Genomic DNA, 19,586 nt, shown 5'->3' on the forward strand with positions numbered 1-19,586 from the left:
TCAAAAGTAACTCAGTTACTTCAAGTTACTCGTTACTTTCAAAGTAACTAGTTACTAGAGAAAGTAACTTTGGTTTTACTCAGAATTCTCTTGTTAATGTGTTTCTTCCCTAACTTCCCCAGCAAGATTGCCAGTCTTCTAGCTTGCTGACTTGCCACAAATGCACTGTACCACCTACCAACAGAAAGGAAAAAATAACGTACATATTTCCACGACAGAAATCCCACGCCTGGACCCTTGTTTACTGCCGCCATGATTCTAGCCTACGTCACAGCGTCATGTGCGCTTTTTACATTCAACACGAAAACTGCAGTCGTGGTGCTTTCGATTGTACTCAGAACTCGGAAATTCTGCCTCCCGAATAGGAAGATGTAGGTAACTCCAGACTGCAGATGAGCTGCTTAAAGGGCTGGACTGGGACAAAAAAAATTGGGTGTTTTGACTAGAGACTGGCCCACCATTATAGGAAAAATCATAAAGCCTTTGAATGAAAACAAACACTGGTGTGACAGTGATGTACACTGTTTTGATGGTATATATATATATATATATATATATATATCAATCTATAAATTGTTTGTTGTAAGATTCAGATAATTATTTTTTAAAAGCTAGATATTTTAAATGAGAATAAGAAAGAAAAGTATTTCTTTGTGCCCCCCTCTGATGTGAACAGTTAAGATAAAGGAAATAATACCCTCTCTTCCTTTATCATTGGTGTAAAAGTGTTTTTTTCATCTGGGCTACACTAGTGTTTAGGAAACACATGATTTATATTCTTTTATCAATTTGTCATTTTTTAAATTTTATTTCAGTCTTACTCTACAGTATCACTAGTAAATGTTGTTTATCATGCATGCCTATGCAAGGATCCTCTGTGGTTCAAAAACCACAAAACTGCTGCCTGATATAGCCATATGGAGTGTTTGAGCCCTGCACAGCAGCAAAAACAAGTGCCTATTACCTGCAGTTTCTCTACCCTGTTCTGATGAAAATCACCACTCTGAACAAGTACTCTCAGCTGGAAGCAAGAGACACCCACAGCACTGTATGTTTAGCCATCATGACTAACCAGGCACCTGCTTGATTTCCCTTTGAGGGAAAGAACACACTTTTGAGATTTTTTTTATAGCTAACTTTATAGCTAAGTTCACTGAATAGCAGGAATTATGGAGGTGTACATGTATCTTTTTACATTAGCGCAACTCGCTTGTTCATTTGTAATTAAAATGCATTGCAAAATTACATATTACATATTCAGAGAGAAAAAAAGGTGAGGATATCCAATTCATGTGGCTAACAAGGCTCAACACCAGAACTTCTCTTTCACCGATTCCCTTTGTTTGTGTTATGTAGTATAAGAATGAGCCATATAAATCATTGTCAGCTTGGTCAGAAACTGTTGATGGATCAGTCCCAGGCTATGGAGTTATTATATTACATAATATTACACTGGTGGAAGAATCTTATCTTAATATCTCTTTGGCTTATGATTGCCTTTGATGATAATGAGACTTGTTTTTCCAGAAAGGAGACGCTGCTCCACATCATCACACTGTCTAAACAAAAACCTTTTACCCTAATGGTCCAGCAGTCAGAATAGCCTTCTCACCCTCTTCTCCATCCATCAAACCTATGATCCAACTGCTATAGGCAGAACCTGGACTCATCGCTGAAAACAACCTTCAGATTCCAGTGCACAAGTTGTTGACACCAGTCCAAACATTCCTGATTGTGAAAGGCACTAATAGCAGGCCTACTAACTAGCAGTCCTGTGAGACTAGTTGTGTGCAGTCTGTTCTGGATTGCCTGGGTACACAGCTAGATTGGCTGTATCTGGGTGTCAGCAGCTCATAACAAGAGTGAATAACAGAATAAGTTGTTTGGCATTGGCAGGGAACAGTTGGCAATTTTTTCATGGGTATAAACCACCCTTCTGCTGCTCAACACACAAATGCATTTTCATTACAAATGTGGCACCATTTAAACGAAAGTAAACAGGCTTTCCAACAGTATATGATTTATTGCCAAGAAGCACTGTTACAACACTTAATACATTGATCAAGCATAAATTTCCTAACTTTTGTGCTAAGTTTAGCTATGAAATAAGAAAACAGTAATATATATTCTGCAAAACTGGAAGCTATTACACTTTTCCCCAATAACATATGGATACAGATTATGGTCAGTAATGTTTAGAGATGTATAGTATATGTTTCAGGCATAGTGGTAGGCATGTAGTAAATAGTAATCCTCCTTAATCCTTTGCTGGCTATATCTAAAGTTGTCAGATGGAGATCTACAGAGAGTATTAAAACTCTGCATGGCCCCACTAAGGACCACCCACCATGCAATACTGCTTGCACAACAAATAAAACAAGATTCAGTTTAAAATGCTAAAGTACTTCATCTATTTTACTGCCTAAAATGTAAAAAACATTTTACTTTATTTTGACAGGCAGAAGGAAAGAAGGAACGGCACACAGAAAATTTATGGATTTAGTGAAGGAGGTGCATGCAGAGGGTCTTCACAGTGCTCTTACAGTTTTGATGAAGGGAAAGCTGAAATTAAGAAATAATTTTGGCTGACAAATTTTTACCACAAATGAGCCTACACATGGCTCTGTATACATACTCAACAGTTTTCATAACTTCAAAAGAGAAATTAAAAAGAGAGTTACTTGTGGTGAAGACTATTTTAACAGCACTTTAACAGCTTTATTTTTTTCTGTTTGCCATCATCATTATTATCATCACTACAAAAACCCACCTCTGAACTCTAGACATCTGTTAGATGTGTAATAAAGTACCTCTTTTCTAACAATGAACAACTTCCATGCATAAACCCCCAAACAAAACAGCCATAATAAAAGTAAACAATTATTACTGTTTTATTATTTTAAGATAACGCTGTAAAACCTTGTCTTTATGAGTACATAAATGCCTCTGTTTACATTGTACATGAACACAAAGAGACATGCAATGGATTATACAGTCTTGCTACCTGTTTCACTCTCCTTTGCTGATGGAAGGTGTAAACAATGTACAATATGAATTATCCAACAGCAGATGTTGTGTAAAGATAAAAGAACACTTTCAGTACATTTGTTAGTTATTAAGGTACCCACAGTGCATAAAAATAATTTGTTCGCTTGCCCATATAGTCTTTGCTGTATAATGTTTAGCTTTTTATTCTAAATGATACAGGTTCTTAGCCATTTAGTAGAGGAAAAGCTTCACTGATGTACATTCAAAATTGTACATTTATTACAGCATACTGCTACAGTGTATAATAAAGGTGTGTGCTGACAGTTGGTGTGATGATTATACTGCTTTTAAGCTTACAAATTCTCAGAATAAGCAGTATTCCCCTCCAAGCTAAATACAATTTAAACTGAGCACTATGTGTCTAACGGCAGGCGCTGATGCAACATGTCCTTGTCCACTCCTTTAACCTCACAGGGTTTGTTTGCCTATTTGCTCCTCCCCTTGTAGCTCTGCTCATGATATTAAGCTGCAAAGGGACTTTTTTCCCCCAATTGTCAGCATTGCCACTGTCTGCCTGTGGACACAGTAGTCAGATGTGGCCTTTTAATGCTCTGAAACTGATCAGACATGACAGGATGAGGTTAATCTACCTCAGGAGTTAATGGGCTAGCTCACCAGGACTTCATAGTCGGCTGTTTACAAAAGCGGGGATTATGTATGTGCAATATCAATGCCTTACTTTCAGTCTTAACACATTCATTAATTCTCACTTTTTACCTTTTTAGGGGGAAAAGAATGTGCTTACAAAGTGCTTACTAAAACACTTCAGCATTACCAGTTGATCATTATAAACTTAGATTTAAGGAAGAGTTAAAAGGCAATACAACTAGGAGAAATTACACAAACACATACACACACAGGTGCAAATACATAGAAAATACTTTCTACAGTTTTTCCAGTTACATTTTTCCCTTATTAGCTTCTCATTATTGGCTTCATTCAGAACTGCATTTACAATCCATCTCCTCATATACTATATCTTGAATAATCAGGACCCATTATATCTTAAAGACCTTGTAGTATCTTACTATCCAAAAAGAAGACTTCATTCTCACATTGTAGGTTTACTTGTGGTTACTAGAATTTTCAAAACCCTCACTCAGTTATGCTGCATTGAGCTTAGGCTGTTGGGAGGCCTCCCATGATATACTGTTTCTTTTTCATTCATTTCTTTTTGCTTCTATGTATTTATAAACCTCTACTATATTTAATCATAAATACTTATTAAACATCATAAATACTTATTAAACTATTAAACTAAGCTATTTCTTCCATAGTGTGTCTTTTGTCCTGTTTCTTTCTGCTCTCTCTCTCTTTCCCCTCACGGGGAATGGCCGCCCCTTCGTGAGGCTGCTTCTGCCTGAGATTTTTTCTTTGTTAAAGGGGAGTTTTTCATTCACTCTATTGCCAGTAGCTTGGTTGTGGGGTTCCATGTGCTTGAGGGAGTTTCTTTCTAATATTGTAAGATCTTAGATTTATAATATAAAGCACCTTGAACAGAGTCTTGCTGACAGTTTATGTGGGTTGTATGTAATTTTAATAGAACAAATATGGATTAAATTAGATTTTTAATAAAAAAAATCAAACAGTGGCAGTGTTTTTCTACTTTTCACACTCACACCTATGGACGATTTAGAATTATCAATTAACCTAACCTCACCTCCCCCCCACTCCATGTCTTTGGACTGTGGGAGGAAGCTGAAGTACCCAGAGAGAACACGGGGACCATGGGAGAACATGCAAACTTCACATAGAAAGTCCCTGATCTGATGGTAAAATTGAAGTCAGGACCTTGCTGTTAGGCAACAGTGCTAACCATAGCTGCTCCATGATGTTATTCAAATTTCTATTATTTTACAGTACTATTTTGACCCCTCTCAGAATATAACCTTTTTAACAGGTCAATGCAGAGTGGAGTGGAGTTAGACTTCATCATGGTAACTGATACTAAGCTGCCTAACAGATTACACAGGCATTGGCTCTGTTTCACTGTGCCTTTTGATAAAATAATCTGTAATAACTGAAAGTAGACATAGATGATTAAACTAAAACTAGGTATAAAAAGTATATTATTTAACTTAACTTTAAACTTTAACTTTAAACTAACAAACAAATCCAACAAGGGCGGAGGTGGTGCAGTGTTTGGCACTTTTCCCTTATAGCAACTATGTCTTGGGTCCAAATTTACAATCTGACTGGGGCCTTTCTTTCTTTCTTTCTTTTCTGGTGGGCCTTTCTGCATGGAGTTTGCATGTTCTTTTTATGTCTGTGTGGGTTCTCTACAGGTACTGTGACTGCTTCCACAGTCCTGAGATATGCAGATAGTGGAGTAAGGTAAATTTGTGATTTTAAATTGGGTTTAGATATGAATGTTAGTGCGAATGGTTGTCTGTCTCTCTGTGTTAGCCCTGTCCAGGGTGTACCCTGCCTCTTGCCCCATGGCACCAGCACCCCTGAAACCAGAAGAAGATGGATGAAATAAAAATAAAAAATAGACAAGAGCTAGCTGAAATTATACAGTGTGCTTACAAAACTATCCTAAATAAAAGAAATAAAAAAATAAAATACAGGAACTGCTTTTTACTTTTTGGCAGTCTGACATAAAGAAGAGGTTTCCTAAGAGGTTTTGAACAGAGATCTACGCACACAAGTGAAATGCAAAGTCTGTGGCACCTTAACTCCGTCAGTCACTGACTACTAAAGCATTACAACATCTGTTTCAGACTGGATGGGACTTTCAACAGCCATCTTTTGATGCAAATAACCACTTTATAAAAATAGAAACTTCTGCTTTTGTCCACCTTACAAATGTGTGTTAGAAATGGACACACAGAGACACACACACACTTATTAGTGCTGAAGGCATATCTACTCTAAAGGGAACTACCATAAGAGTGATAAATATTTATTTTGTTATATTTTAAGACTCCTTGAGAACACAAGTGCTCAAAGTGATATGTTGATTTTAAAGGTCAAATCTTGATACAAATACACTTATGCTTAGACATCACTTAGTATAACAACTTATTTTGTAAAAGAAATAATCTGAGAAATAAGTAAGTAGGTTTGCTTTTGATTTAGGTGATTTGGAGTCTGAAATGTATATCAGTCAGACTATCAGTCAGACCTTTGAAAAGTCACTGCAATACTTGTTATTTCATGGAACAAATTTCACCAAATGTTTTGGAGGACTGCAATTAACATTACTCATAGAGCCACATGACTAAGTTTAAATAAATCACCAGAGTTGTTTATCATGCTATTGTGATTTGCACATATCCATTTCTCTGGCCACTTTGTTAGGTATACCTGATCAACTGCTCCCTAACATAAACATCAATCAGCCACACATGGCACCAGTTTAGGTATAGGAACCACAGACATGGTCAAAATGAACTGAAGTTCAAACTGACATGGGTTTTTAACGTGTGCTGTTTGTCTCAAAAACCCCAATACAGCCTGGTTTGAAACGGTTGATCTGCTGGAATTTTTGTTACACAACCAACTCTAGGTTCCTTGCTGATTTCAGAGGTCAGGGAATAATGCTCATGTAAATGTAACAAAATTAGGCTGAAATAGCTGGTAACGGACCTCCACCTCCCCCCCAACACACACACACACACACACACACACACACACACACACACACACACACACACACACACACACACACACACACACACACTTAATAGCAATACACCTTACATATACTTTGGTCTCTTGTTTTGATAAAATTGCTTGCTTTTGGTCATCAAAAACCAAAAAGAGGCATTTGGAGAAAAAAGTAGGCTACAAGATTTATCTGGTTTAATATGGGCACCAAGATCCAAACTGCTGAGTAAAAAAAAATCCCCAAGTTTGATGTCAACAAACCTGCGAACAATTTTATACCAAACCTGGGGCAGATTTCATGAAAAATATCACTATCCACCTGAGAGAACCAACAAACTGGACCTGAGCAAAGCGGGAACCAGCCCTCCTCAGCAGGGACTTCTTTTTTTTGTTTTTTCACAGCGAAACGTGTGCTGTGTAAAACTGTGGGTGTGTAAACTTTGGTGCACTTTGGTTTGCGCTGCTTAAATGGAACTCCTGCGAGGCTCCGCGCTCAGAGAGCAGCGCGCGGGCTGCGGCGATCTAAGTTGATGTCAAAGCCGATTAGCGCTGATGTCCGTCGTGATTCTGTTTTCACCGTCTGTTCACTGAGTCTATTTCTGTGTGCTGTTGTTGGCGGTACTACACACTCCGTCGTTTTCCTCATTTTTTTAACCACCAGGACAGAAACACACTGGCTTTCTAGGTCATGTCCGAACTTTGCAGCATGGAGATGTGTTGAAGCGGTGCTGCTTTTCAACGGTTCAGCTGACACTGGAGCGTGTATTTGACAGTCTGGTAAGAGTGATGCACTCTCCAACTTTTTATGCCATGGTAAACCTGGATTACCTTTTTCTGCAGATGAGATGTTAACCACTTTCTCTTCAGTATCCATCCGGTAGAGATAACGATAGCGATATCGAGGATGCGTGATGTGATACATATGTTTGCTCTTTGAAGTTGGAACCAAAATAAGGACAGGACTCAGTGTAAACATAATGCAGAAGAGCGTGCGGTACAATGAGGGCCACGCTCTGTATCTGTCAGTGGTTGCGCGCAAAGAGGGGACCAAGCGCGGCTACCTGAGCAAGAAGACCACAGAGAACAGTCGCTGGGCTGAGAAGTACTTCGCCCTCTACCAGAATGTGCTCTTCTACTTCGAGAACGACCAGAGCGCACGGCCCTCAGGTATATACCTGCTGGAGGGATGCACATGCGAGAGGGCACCGGCGTCCAAAGTGTCCGCCATCAGCAAGGATGCTATTGAGAAGCAGCAGGTGCGTCCCACGGTAAACGTGCTTTTAGCGTGAAAAACCGTCAATTTTCTTTGCTCTTTCATTTCTGTCTTTCTTGAGTCCCTTTAAAAAGTCCTCACCACACATACACGGTGTCATGAGTCTTGCTCAGCGTTTCTTTATTTTCCCTCCCAAAACTCTAGCAGGAATTCAGAAGGTATTATGTATAGCAGTTTTAGTTAGTAAAATAATTCTGTCACTATTTAAATACTATTTGATACTATTGATACTCCTGCCACATACAGGATACACCGTGGAGAGGTGGCCAGTCGGTTGCAGGGCTAACACAGAGACCATGCGCACTCGTGGGCAATTTAGAATCACCAATTTATCTATAAATCAGAACAATGAGCTGAAAGAGGCTAAAATGAACTGTCGAGTAATATTAAAATAATTGCTAAAACCGTTTGTACTATAGTTAGTAGTAGGAAAATATAAAGCAACTAAAAGATCTTTTTTTTCTTCCCCCTTCTCACCATGCTTAATGCTAATGCTGCTGCCCATTATAGCCTCACCTATGTGCCACTTGACTGATGTGTTTCCATAGTGATGAAGTTGGTAGTTGGTGAAATGGGACATACAGTAAGTTTGACGTTACACAATCAGAGATATGAAAATATGGACGTTTTCTTGAAAGGATATTTAACTGAGGCTAAAGGCTAAATGTGAAAAATCACACTAGTGTGTTTTTAAATAATGAAAATTGATTCTGCTGTGAATATGTAATACTTTCTGTTTGTGAGTTTGTATTCGACATGTGGTACTGCTCTAGGATGATGCTGTGCTAGACTAAGAATAGCATCCTTGCTCGTTGTTTTGCCTGCAGTCACTGTCTGAATACCAAGTCAACACAACTGCATCTCACACATGGATGCTGCTACGCACTAGTGCTACCTGTGCTATTGGGAGACTACCTTTTACTGTACTCTACTGCCTTTCTATGAGTATGGTACACGTGTAACCAAATAACAACAAAACCTAGTGTAATTTCTTCAAAATAAGTTAAGTGAAAAAGTCCAAAACAATGTACGTATTTTAAATATGGCACAGTCTTCCTTGGTATGTGTTTGCACAGTGAAGTTGTGATGTAAATCCTGTGTTTGATCATAATGCTTGATCTGTAATGCTTATTTCTACCTCAATATTTTTATTCTTGGATTCTAGTAAGGTAGCTTTGGATGATTCAGAGTTCAAAATAACCAAAGCTTGGGTGCTGCCCCGCAACTCTTCTTTTCCTCTTGCCTTTTTTGATTGGCTGCTTCTTAGAAATGGAAAGTGGGCCTTTTGTGCACTGTGTGGACCATATTAGGGAGATCCACTCATACTGACAGACATTCGGGAATAGAGAAACTGTTTGTAACTGAGCTTTAATAAAATCTATTTTTACAACCACAATGTAGGTTGATCATTTAATGAGTGTGCATTTTTGCTAATTTAATAGCATTAAAAAGTGCAATAACATGAGATCAAGTTTTTTAGTAGTCTTTTTTAATACAAATCATCAAATATTCCCTTTTTCTAGTTTTCTGAGCATTCATAATTGTTGCATTAGTGAGTTTAGTAATCATAACTCCTAACTCCTGTTCATGTCAGTTTAAGTTCAGAAACAAGCTAAATGTCACAAAAACACTGTGTTGTGTTTTATTTCTGTGAGTGTTTAAACACTGAGATCGGTTTCCAGTTTATAACCACTTTACCTGACTTATTATTAGAATTAGTGCTTATGAATCACTTTTCTAACTAACGAAGGCCTCTCTTCACAAACAGCAGCTACTTATTACAACCTGGGACAGCTGAAATGTTAGCCAAAAAATGAGACAAGAAGTTACCTTAGCTCAGATCAACTAAATATTTACTTTAATCTTCCATGTGTGACACAAGCACACTGCTTCATCTTCCTTTCAACACTTTTTAATAATGAATTGAGTGGGGTACATGTGAATTTCTCAGTCCCAAAGGTGTTTTTGTAATTACCTTGACATTTTATTGACATTTTATTTAATTACACATTAAATAAAACTATTTATACTCTTTATACACAGATGATATTATCTTTGAAAAACAGATTTTAATGACATCCTAATAATATAGTTAATGTCTATTATATTTTTTATATAATTTAAAGACAATGATTCAGTAATGAAAATAACTGTTGTGAAAACCACACAAATATGTATTGCATAGTATAAAAAGTAGCCCAGACCGCAGCTTATGTCCTCAGTGCTCTGTGAGTGAAAGAGAGACGAAGGAAGTAATACAGCACCATTGTCCTGCAGGTCAGGTCGTGTTGAAAGTGGTCCTGGCTGTAAGCGGGAGCTCTCATGTTTGCATCTGTGCATAGCAGACTGATGAAGTGTTTTTTTGTGAGTGAACGCGGTGATGCTCGATGCAGGGCAAGGCAGCTTACAGCTCCCCATTTCTCACTCTGTCTGTCCCTGTCCGTCTGTTCGTCTCACTTATTGTTATCCTTGTGCTTAAAGCAGGCTTGTGACCGGGGAAGCCGCATTAGCAATGCAAGGATGCTGCACAAGCCTTGATGGTTATGTAACCCCCACCCTACCCCCCAACGCACACAAACAAGCCCTTAAGCCTCTCTGGTCTGTAGCCGACACATGCTAGCAAGTGTCCCTCACCCGCTTTTTGTTACATCATTACTATACAGACCTGCTTTCTCTCTGTGGCACCCTTTTAGCAAACTATATTGTCAGACATAGGAAAGGAAAAAACTGATATTCAGCAAGTAATTTATATGTTTATTTGACCCATATCTCATGGATTAGAGGGTTGTGACTTTGTTAAGGACTTAATGTTTGGCAAATACAGACTATAATGACTTAAATACAACTCAGTTTAGTAACATACCCATGTATGGGCTGGAGGAGCCAGAGATTCATCTCCTACCTCCGGATTGGTAGATGATCTCTACTGCCTGACCTCAGAGAAAATCTATCGTATTTCTCTGAATTAATAAAATAGTAATTTTCCTGGAAAATTAGTGCATAACCATGTACAAATTTCTGCAGTCGTATTGGGTTAAGTTGTCCTTGAGAAAAAACAGCAATTTATTTTGAATTCAATTAAATAAAAAACAGAGTTTGTCATGTGAATGCACCTCTGCAGTTTCTACTTTTAACATATTGCCTATTGAAAGTTTGTGTCACTCCTGGATAATTCTTTTTTTAACGTTTTGTTGTATTTTTTTTTCTCCTGAGCCCGTAGGGTCCCTTATGTTTATGAGCTTACCAGTGTGGAACCTGTTAGGTGCGGCTGTGTGCAGGCAGGAATAGGACCCAAGGTGCAGACTCCGGAGACAGAACTTAAACAAAAACAGCTTTAATGCTGAACGCAAACATGACATAACTGGAAAAAACTCAAAATAAACTTACACCGGTGGACAGGCAAAACACACAGCAACGTAAACGGTAGATCGCGACACAGACACTAAGAAACACAGGGCTTAAATACACAGAGGGAGCAATCAGGGAATGGGTAACAGGAGGGAAACACAGCTGGGGCAAATCAGGCCTAACGAGACAAGAGGAAGCAAAACCAGACACATTAACATCAGACATGGACTTTCAAAGTAAAACAGGAAACACATAACACAGACTGAACAAAGACACAGGCTCATAAGCAGGCACTACAAAGGGAACAGAGACGTGGGAACAGGGCAGACACAGACACTGACTGAACACGGGGATATAGGAACTTAAGATACACATAGACGCGAACTAGACAAGGGGATGCGGGTGATAGGGGAGACAGAGCAACTAAAGAAGACAGAGACCTAAGCCAAAAGACAGAACTCAAAGAAACCAAAAACTAGACAGTATAAATAATATCATAAACTCAAAAACCCTGGGTCGACGACCCAGGCATCCTAACAGAACCTTGGTAAGACCGTAAAATATAACACAGGGGTGTGTGTTAAAGCTCAGTTTTAATTATTTTTTTATGACAAATGCAACAATACAAGTTATTTTATGTGAAATGTTGAAATACAGGGTTTAGCTAAGGTAGTTAGACACATGCTAAAGTTTTCAGGTTACTGTAAGGTTATTTTTGTGTGTCTTTTGCTTTTAAATGGATAAGTACTCCTAAAACTGCCATGCAAAGGAGTTTGGTGTATTATGAAATCCAAGTCTTGATGAACTGCTGTTCCTTGTTACATGTGCTAACCTCATTAGTATGGTTTAGCAAACAGCTGAAGGGACAACGATATGACAAATGAAAAAAAAAAAAAAAAAAGGGACTAAAACATGCATTGAGTTACTGGTGACTGCTTTTTGAGTATTTGATGATGGGCTCATTCCTGTCATACTTTACTTAGTGCATTTTTAAAAAACAAACAAACTTGTAAATAAAATATGAAATTTGAAAATGTGATATGGGATGGATTTTCACTATGATTTAAAGGGATTAGAATCTTGTATTCATGCATAAAGTGGAACAGGTGGAGTCAGGATTTGTATTTGTGTCTTTGCTAAATTATGTATACCCTTGTCAAATACCCCAGTGAACTTAAATACGATAAGTACTTGTAAAAAATAGATTTAGCCTGCAATATGTATAAGTAGAAGTCCCTACTGAGCTTAAATATTACAGCATATTCATAAGCTTAGGAGTCAATGGTGGTATTGTTGTCTTCAGAAACGACACAAAAAGAGAACAAATTGACTTTAAAATGAGAAGTTAGGCAGTCTTTTACCGCAGAGGCAGCAGCAATCTATATCAACTGGATGGCCAGCTAATGCTAATGTAAAGAAAAAATCAGCAAAAACCCTGTGCATAATTATAATCATACATCCAGATTATACTCAGAAAAATGTGATCAGAGTTCTAAAACTGCAAAGATCTCAGCCTTAGATTGCAGAGGCAAAGTGGGAGAAAACCTGGAGACATTTTCTCTAAATGCAGAAGGGGCTCAGCCAGCGACCTCACAGGATAGTTGATTGTGAGCTCACAGAATCCTTAACAAATTTCTATTTATTTTTGAAATTTTCCATTAAGACCTTGCTGTAAAACTAGCTTCACAAACAAATGAATGACTGTGAACATGACCCAGTTGTGTACTGTACATTTTTATTGTTCTGTGCACATCAACACCACCAACCCAGTCAGGACCCAGTCCCATATTTAAGATGGCGAGGCATGATTGTGGAAGCCGCGCAGGTGCGTCCACCTTCCCTGCACAGCACCACAGGCCACGCCCCGGCACATACCCCCATCGCCAGGCCAGGGAGCCATCCGGCTGATCCTGCTCCCCTCCCCCCGCGAGCGGGAGAGAGAATCGGCCCGGACAGTTGGCATCCCTAGCCCCTCTTCCTGCCAACGGCGTGCTACCACCACCACCTGCTCCTGCTGCGTGGCCGCCAGCTCGGCCACCATTCTGGCCAGCTCCTCATTCTTCTGGCCCAGTCCTGGGTCTGCCGTGCCTCCCGTCCTGGGTTTTGGCACCACTGTGAACATCCACGGCGGACCCAGTTGTGTTCTGTACATTTTTATTGTTTTGTGCACATCCACATCAACACCACCAACCCCGAGTCAGGACGCAGTCCCATATTTAAGATGGCGGGGCATGATTGTGGATGCCTTGCAGGTGCGTCTGCCTTCCCTGCACCCAAGAGCACGGCACCACAGGCCACGCCCCGCTACAATGACCGTTTTTGTTTTTTTTTAAATTTTAAAGATTTTACATGCACAGGTTCATCTGCTGAGTGTCCTCGGCAGTCATGCTGGCTGCCACAATTGCTGCAGAAGCACTAAATAGCACTAAGTAAAATGACTAAAAACCAGAAGTTGAAGTGGGTTTATGATTAGCTTATTCAGCCTTGAAACGATTTAGCTTGATATAGTTTTGCTTTAACACAGCTGGCTTTGTTTTTATATTTGCATTTTTCTACTTCATATTTTATTTAACCTCCTAAGACCCGAACTCTTCCACAGCATGCATTTTTAATTTCTCTTTGATATTTGGGCTGATTGGGGCCCAATGAATGTAAAAACAAAGAATTACCAGATTTTTTCTTTTACCCACTTTTTGTTTCTAAGAAAAATGACATCCACATATGAGGATATTCGTTTAAAATTTTGATAGAACAGTAGCAGTATAATGTCCTCGTAAGTGGATATCAGGCCCTTGTAGAGCAAAATTGAGTATTCGGGTCTAAATAACCAAAAATGTGATGTCCGTATATGTGGACACGAGGTCCATTCATCCATCCGCTTCTCCTTTTCAGGGTCACAGGGGGCATTGGAGCCTATCCCAGCTATTATAGGGCGAGAGGCAGGGTACACCCTGGACAGGTCGCCAGTCTGTCACAGGGCCAACACACAGGGACAGACAACCATTCACACCTAGTGACAATTTGGATTATCCAATCAACCTATCCCCACAAGCCGCATGTCTTTGGACGGTGGGAGAGTACCCGGAGGGAACCCACGCAAACACGGGGAGAACATGCAAACTCCACACAGAAAGACCTGATGGTGGAATTGAACTCAGGACCTTCTTGCTGTGTGGCAAAGGTGCTAACCACCGTGCCACCATGCTGCCAGTGAAAATTACGCCCATGTTCATGAAAAGTACTCATTGGTGTCATGGTATAATTTTACAACTTTATCTTTGCCTGTCTCTAGAAGTACAAGCCTTATCAACGCCTTTGTGAAAATCACATAATTTGAACATAGGCATCTAGTAAATGGATAAGAAATACTTTTGAAGTGTAGTTTTCTGTTCTGTGCAGCCATTCCTGTGTAGGTTTCTAGGGATTGTCTTCTTTGAGAACACAATTCCCGACTTTCTCATTCATTTGCTCGAGTCTTGGGAGTTGTTCTAAGGGTCTTAAGACACATTTTTCTCTAGTTTTCTTTCCTGATTCTTTGCAATCTTTTACTCCAAACCTCTTCCAGGAGAGTTCTGTACTGTGTGGCTTTCTTAAGTGACAACTCTTGCTGAAGTTTTACACTGTGTGTGGAGATAACCAAGCTAAAGAACATCATTGCACAGAAAAGATTTTCATGGGCTAAAAATGTTGACCCTAGTAATTTTTTTCTGAAATAATAATAATAACAATAATAAGAATACTTTAAAGAAAACTAGTATGTTTAGAATTGCCCTTGTTGAAAATTTTGACAAAACTAGGGGTAATACCCTCCTATTGGGATGTGGACATTTTGGAATGTCCAGACCAAAATACTTAATTTTTCTCTACAAGGGCCTGATATCCACTTACGAGGACATTATACTGCCACTGTTCTATCAAAATTTAAAACGAATGTCCTCATATGTAGATCTCATTTTTATTAGAAAGAAAAATTAGGTTAAAAAAAAGAAGTGGTAATTCTTTGTTTTTACATTCATCAGGTGCCAATCAGCCCAAATAGCAAAGTAAAATTAAAAATGCATGCTGTGGAAGCGTTCAGGTCTTAGGAGGATACTAATCATTTTGTCCTCATCTTTACAGATGCATGTGCGTAAGTGCATCTGTATGTACTTCGTATTATTTGCACTAATTCTCATTTTGAAGTGGAGTCCTTGTACTCTTCCAATTATCACCTCCACTCATGAGGAAGCAGGTCTGTTTTCTGTGTGCTATTTTAGTGTTACTTGTGCTCTCTGTGCTGTTACTTGGGGCAAGAACTCTGACGAGGAAGCTGAATATGAAAATGTGAACCAAGTGTGGATGTTCCTTAGGGCTGCAGCCAACAGTTATTTTCATTAGTCCGTGTATAAAAGGTGTATAACAATTGGCTTAAATTATGGAATTTATCACCGCAGCTGGAGGATGTTCATTCATCTTTTGTACTTTGTAGCCAATAAACAAATAACAGATTTGACACAAAAACTCTAATTTTTGAGACATACAAGGAAAGTGGCTTTTTGAGGCATTTACTTACTGATAAAAAATAATATTTAAGCTGGTTCTAGTTTTCTCTTTTGAGAGATCAACTTTATAGGACTCTTGTCAAAGACAATTTCTTTCGATTTCCACCATAGAGTTTCAGCTGGATTGAAATCTGGACTGTTTCCTGGCCTTGTCACTGAATTATTTATGTGTCCAACACTAGACCTTTAACAAACAAAAGATAATAGCAACAAAAAATGACATCAAGCAAGAATTCACGAGACAAGTGAAATTAAAAAGGGAAATTAAAAGCGTGTCGGTGTCTCACTCCCATTTCTTCTTGTTGCATGTTGAAGCTCTACTTGGAACTTTGTTAAGATCCAATCACGCAAAATAGTATTTCTTTTTCCATTTTTCAAGTGGTCTTAATCTTTTGATTTGGACTGTATGTTGCACACATACATTAATGTAGTTTCATTAAACTTGAGTTAAAAACATATAATAATTCTGTCATTGTCTAGATTGTAAGCCTGAATAAACCTGTTGAAAAAAATACTCTGACCTAAGATTAGAGCTCTTTTTTCCAAGCATGAAGTCACATTACTTTTTGTCTCTTTTCTTTCACATAGTACTACTTCATGGTCAATTTTGGCCACGATGGGCAGAAACCTCTAGAGATGCGAACAGAGGATGAGTTGGACTGCAATGAATGGGTGGGGGGCATCCAGCAGGCCAGGTATGAAGTGACAAGAGTTTTCACTCTTTTACAATGTTATAAAATATTGTAATTTATGTATTTTCATCTGTATACGACTTGATCTTTCTAATGGCTCCATACTGCAGTGGTTTAGATATTTCCTTGTAAGTGAAAGGTTTTTAGTTTAATTTAAGCCAGCGATTCAAATTTCCCTTGGTTGCATCAGGAAGGGCATGTAGCATAAAACTCTGAAAAATACCTGCTGTAGAGCAAGAGTGTGTTTATTTCCTGTTTTTATGCCTGTCTCATTTGTTCTGTATAGTGTCCTTGGGTATTTTAAAAGGCACCTTTAAATAAAATGTATTATTATTAAGAGATGGAAAAGCCATGCAGCAAAGGGCTGCAGGTCAGACTCAATCCTGCATTGCTCCACTCAGGCCATGTAACATATGGTTACCAGCTCAACCACTGAGCTAAACCAGCACCAGACGGCTTTACCTGTCTAGCCCTCTGATGCATGAATTATGAAAGCCTTGGTCAAGCTTTTTTTCTTAAGTGCTTTTATTCTTCTCAGGACATGAAAAAAAATGTCCAACTCTTTTTTCCCCCAAAATAAGTTTTTTTATAAAGTTAGAAACTTGTCCACTCCAGTGGACTACATGCGCCCGAGCACTTAGCATGAAATGCTGTGAATTTACTGTAAAAACTAATTACCTTGTGTTCTATTGTAAATATACAAACACTTGTTTGCTTGTATCCTTTGAAAAACATCTCAGCAATTTTTTTGGAACTTTCAACTCATAAGGCCCCAATGTTTAGACGTAAATAACAAAACCAATCAACAGAGCTGTGAATCCTACACCTGAATATGGCAAACTATCTCCAACAAGAGAAACATTTTTGAGTCTACACAGTTCTATAACGATGCAGGACAGTATTACCAAGCCCTTATTAGCATGCTGGAAGAAAACACAAACTGACATCTTAGTCTCTGCATCTCCGAACACTTCTATGTTCATCACAGCTAGGCTGTGCGAATGTTTGCAAAGCATCCAGGGCACAATGGCACACAGCATTGCATGCAGATGTATTTGGTCTTCCGTGTGCACGCAACATCATGGCATCTGTTTGCATTTTTTCACCTCGGTCAGTTGGGGCCAGTGATATCCTGTGGCAAACCTGACCTCACAGGCTACTTTGGTGACTGCTCTCCGCTTCACGGGTTGTGGGGTCCCACTGGGTCTTCCTCTTTTGCATTTTTGGAGGGTGAATCTCTTCTCCTGTTACTGACAGTTCTTTCCCATACAAGTTGGTGTTGTATGTTATATTATCAATTAGATCTGCTGGAAACAGATGTCTGAAGAAATCTATGGGATTCTTCCCCTCCACATTCAATTTCCACTCTCCTAGAAAAGGAGGCAAGTCTCCATCAAAGTCATTGTCTTGGACTTTCCAAATATTTTTGCGGGCTTGAGTATGGTCAGGTGCCATGTACCCATCTCCCACAGCTCCCTGATCATGCTGACCTTCCTCTTCATCCTGCCCCTCATCGTTCTCACTTTCTGCATCCTGACTGTTTGTGTCTTCATCATCCGTAGCTCCTATGTCTCTGTTCTGCTCTGGCAGCCACTCTCATCATCACTGGACTTATCACTGAACTCCTCATCACTGCACTCATCAATGAAATCATCATCACTGGAGCTGGATGGAATTTCCTGGACTATTCTTTACGCTGCCTTATTCTTTGCTGCATTTGAAGTCTACAAAATATGATAAAATAATTATTATAGTAACTCAAACTACAGCTGATCTGCACAAAAATATATATTTTAAATGAGTAGCTTATAAATGTAACAATTATATGCTTACTCATAACCAAAACAGAAAAAAAAAATATAGTGGGTAATGCATGATGTCCACTTCATTGGACACATGGTTCATCATAGTTTTCTATATATTAGACATAACAATTTCTTATTCCAAACAGATAATATCCTTCCCTAGATGTTACTGCATATCATCATATTTTTTTTACCTGTTGGGCTCTTTTAGCATAGAAGGATTGACAGGATATGCCAGCAGAGGTCGGCAGGGGTGACAGTTTGTCTGCCATCTTTGATTAAGAGGAAATTTACTTGCAGTTGCACTAACTGAACATTGAATTGACCTCAATGGAGCATGGCAGCAGAGAGCACGCCTAGAGGCTAATATGCAGTTCCACCATAGAAACCAATGCATTAAAGAGATATGTACGTTTTAGTAGCTGTCCACTCCAGTGACCACTATGCATCAGAGGGCTAGGGTAGTTTTAGAGTCTCAACGTGAACCTTAAAGTAGATAACCCATAAGTAACGCGTAAAAAATTACATCTCACTAATTTAGAAGATCTTTATTTTGTGGAAAAAAGCTTTTGTTGCTCTATAAAAAAGCCAACTGTGAAGCTAAGAAGCCGTACTACTCCTCACTGATTGAAAAAAATAAGAAAAACCTTTCTCTCTAGCACTGAAGCCATGCTGGCCAAGAGTCAGAGCTCTGTTGGAACTTAACTAAATGACGTCATGAATTTCTTCAGAGGTTTTAACAGTTGCGAAAGAAATGACTCATAAACATCACACATACTATCTATACTATTGATACTAATTTTGTTTCCGCCTGATTGATACTGATTCTGATTTAACTTCAGTAATCATTTCCTCCAAACCATCAACGTGTCTGTTAGAGACCACTCCTTCATTACTGCTCAAAGTCTTACCATTGATTATTGTTTTAATCTTACATATGATATTATATCCATGACGCAATATACTATAAGCCAAATGTAAGCACAAAAGTAGTCTAGGTATTGGTTTCCTTGAAAACTTGCACTAAAAGTATAAAATAACTGCTTAACACTTCAGTTTAACAACAACTAAAGTAACTTATCCTTGTAGTTCATCAGCAACCTGCATCCATCATGTAAGTACATAATTACTTTCTATCCACCATTTACTCGTCCGGTTATGAAGGGTAGCTTAATTCAATTCAATTCAAATTTATTTATGCAGCGCCAAATCACAACAACAGTCGCCTCAAGGCGCTTTATATTGTACAGTAGATCCTACAATAATA

The 19,586-nt window shown here is 38.8% G+C and overlaps 1 protein-coding gene across 7 annotated transcripts in view; it reads left to right on the top strand.

Annotated features, from left to right (window-relative positions):
* Nucleotides 1-6,961: 6,961 nt before the first annotated feature.
* Nucleotides 6,962-19,586, top strand: part of rasgrf2a (Ras protein-specific guanine nucleotide-releasing factor 2a) — a 46,308-nt gene continuing 33,683 nt past the window's right edge. For 2 of the 7 annotated variants that reach the window (XM_042213008.1, XM_042213005.1), the window contains exons 1-2: nucleotides 6,962-7,928; nucleotides 16,411-16,517. In XM_042213008.1, coding sequence (XP_042068942.1) covers nucleotides 7,638-7,928; nucleotides 16,411-16,517 — 398 coding nt within the window. In that variant the 5' untranslated portion in view covers nucleotides 6,962-7,637. The remainder of the gene's footprint in view (nucleotides 7,929-16,410; nucleotides 16,518-19,586) is intronic. The other 5 variants (XM_014340823.2, XM_042213007.1, XM_005944598.3 and 2 more) reach the window with 3 other exon arrangements.

This window comes from Haplochromis burtoni, unplaced genomic scaffold (assembly GCF_018398535.1).
Source record: "Haplochromis burtoni strain Fernald_Lab_line unplaced genomic scaffold, NCSU_Asbu1 Contig_407, whole genome shotgun sequence".
Taxonomy (NCBI): Eukaryota; Metazoa; Chordata; class Actinopteri; order Cichliformes; family Cichlidae; genus Haplochromis; species Haplochromis burtoni.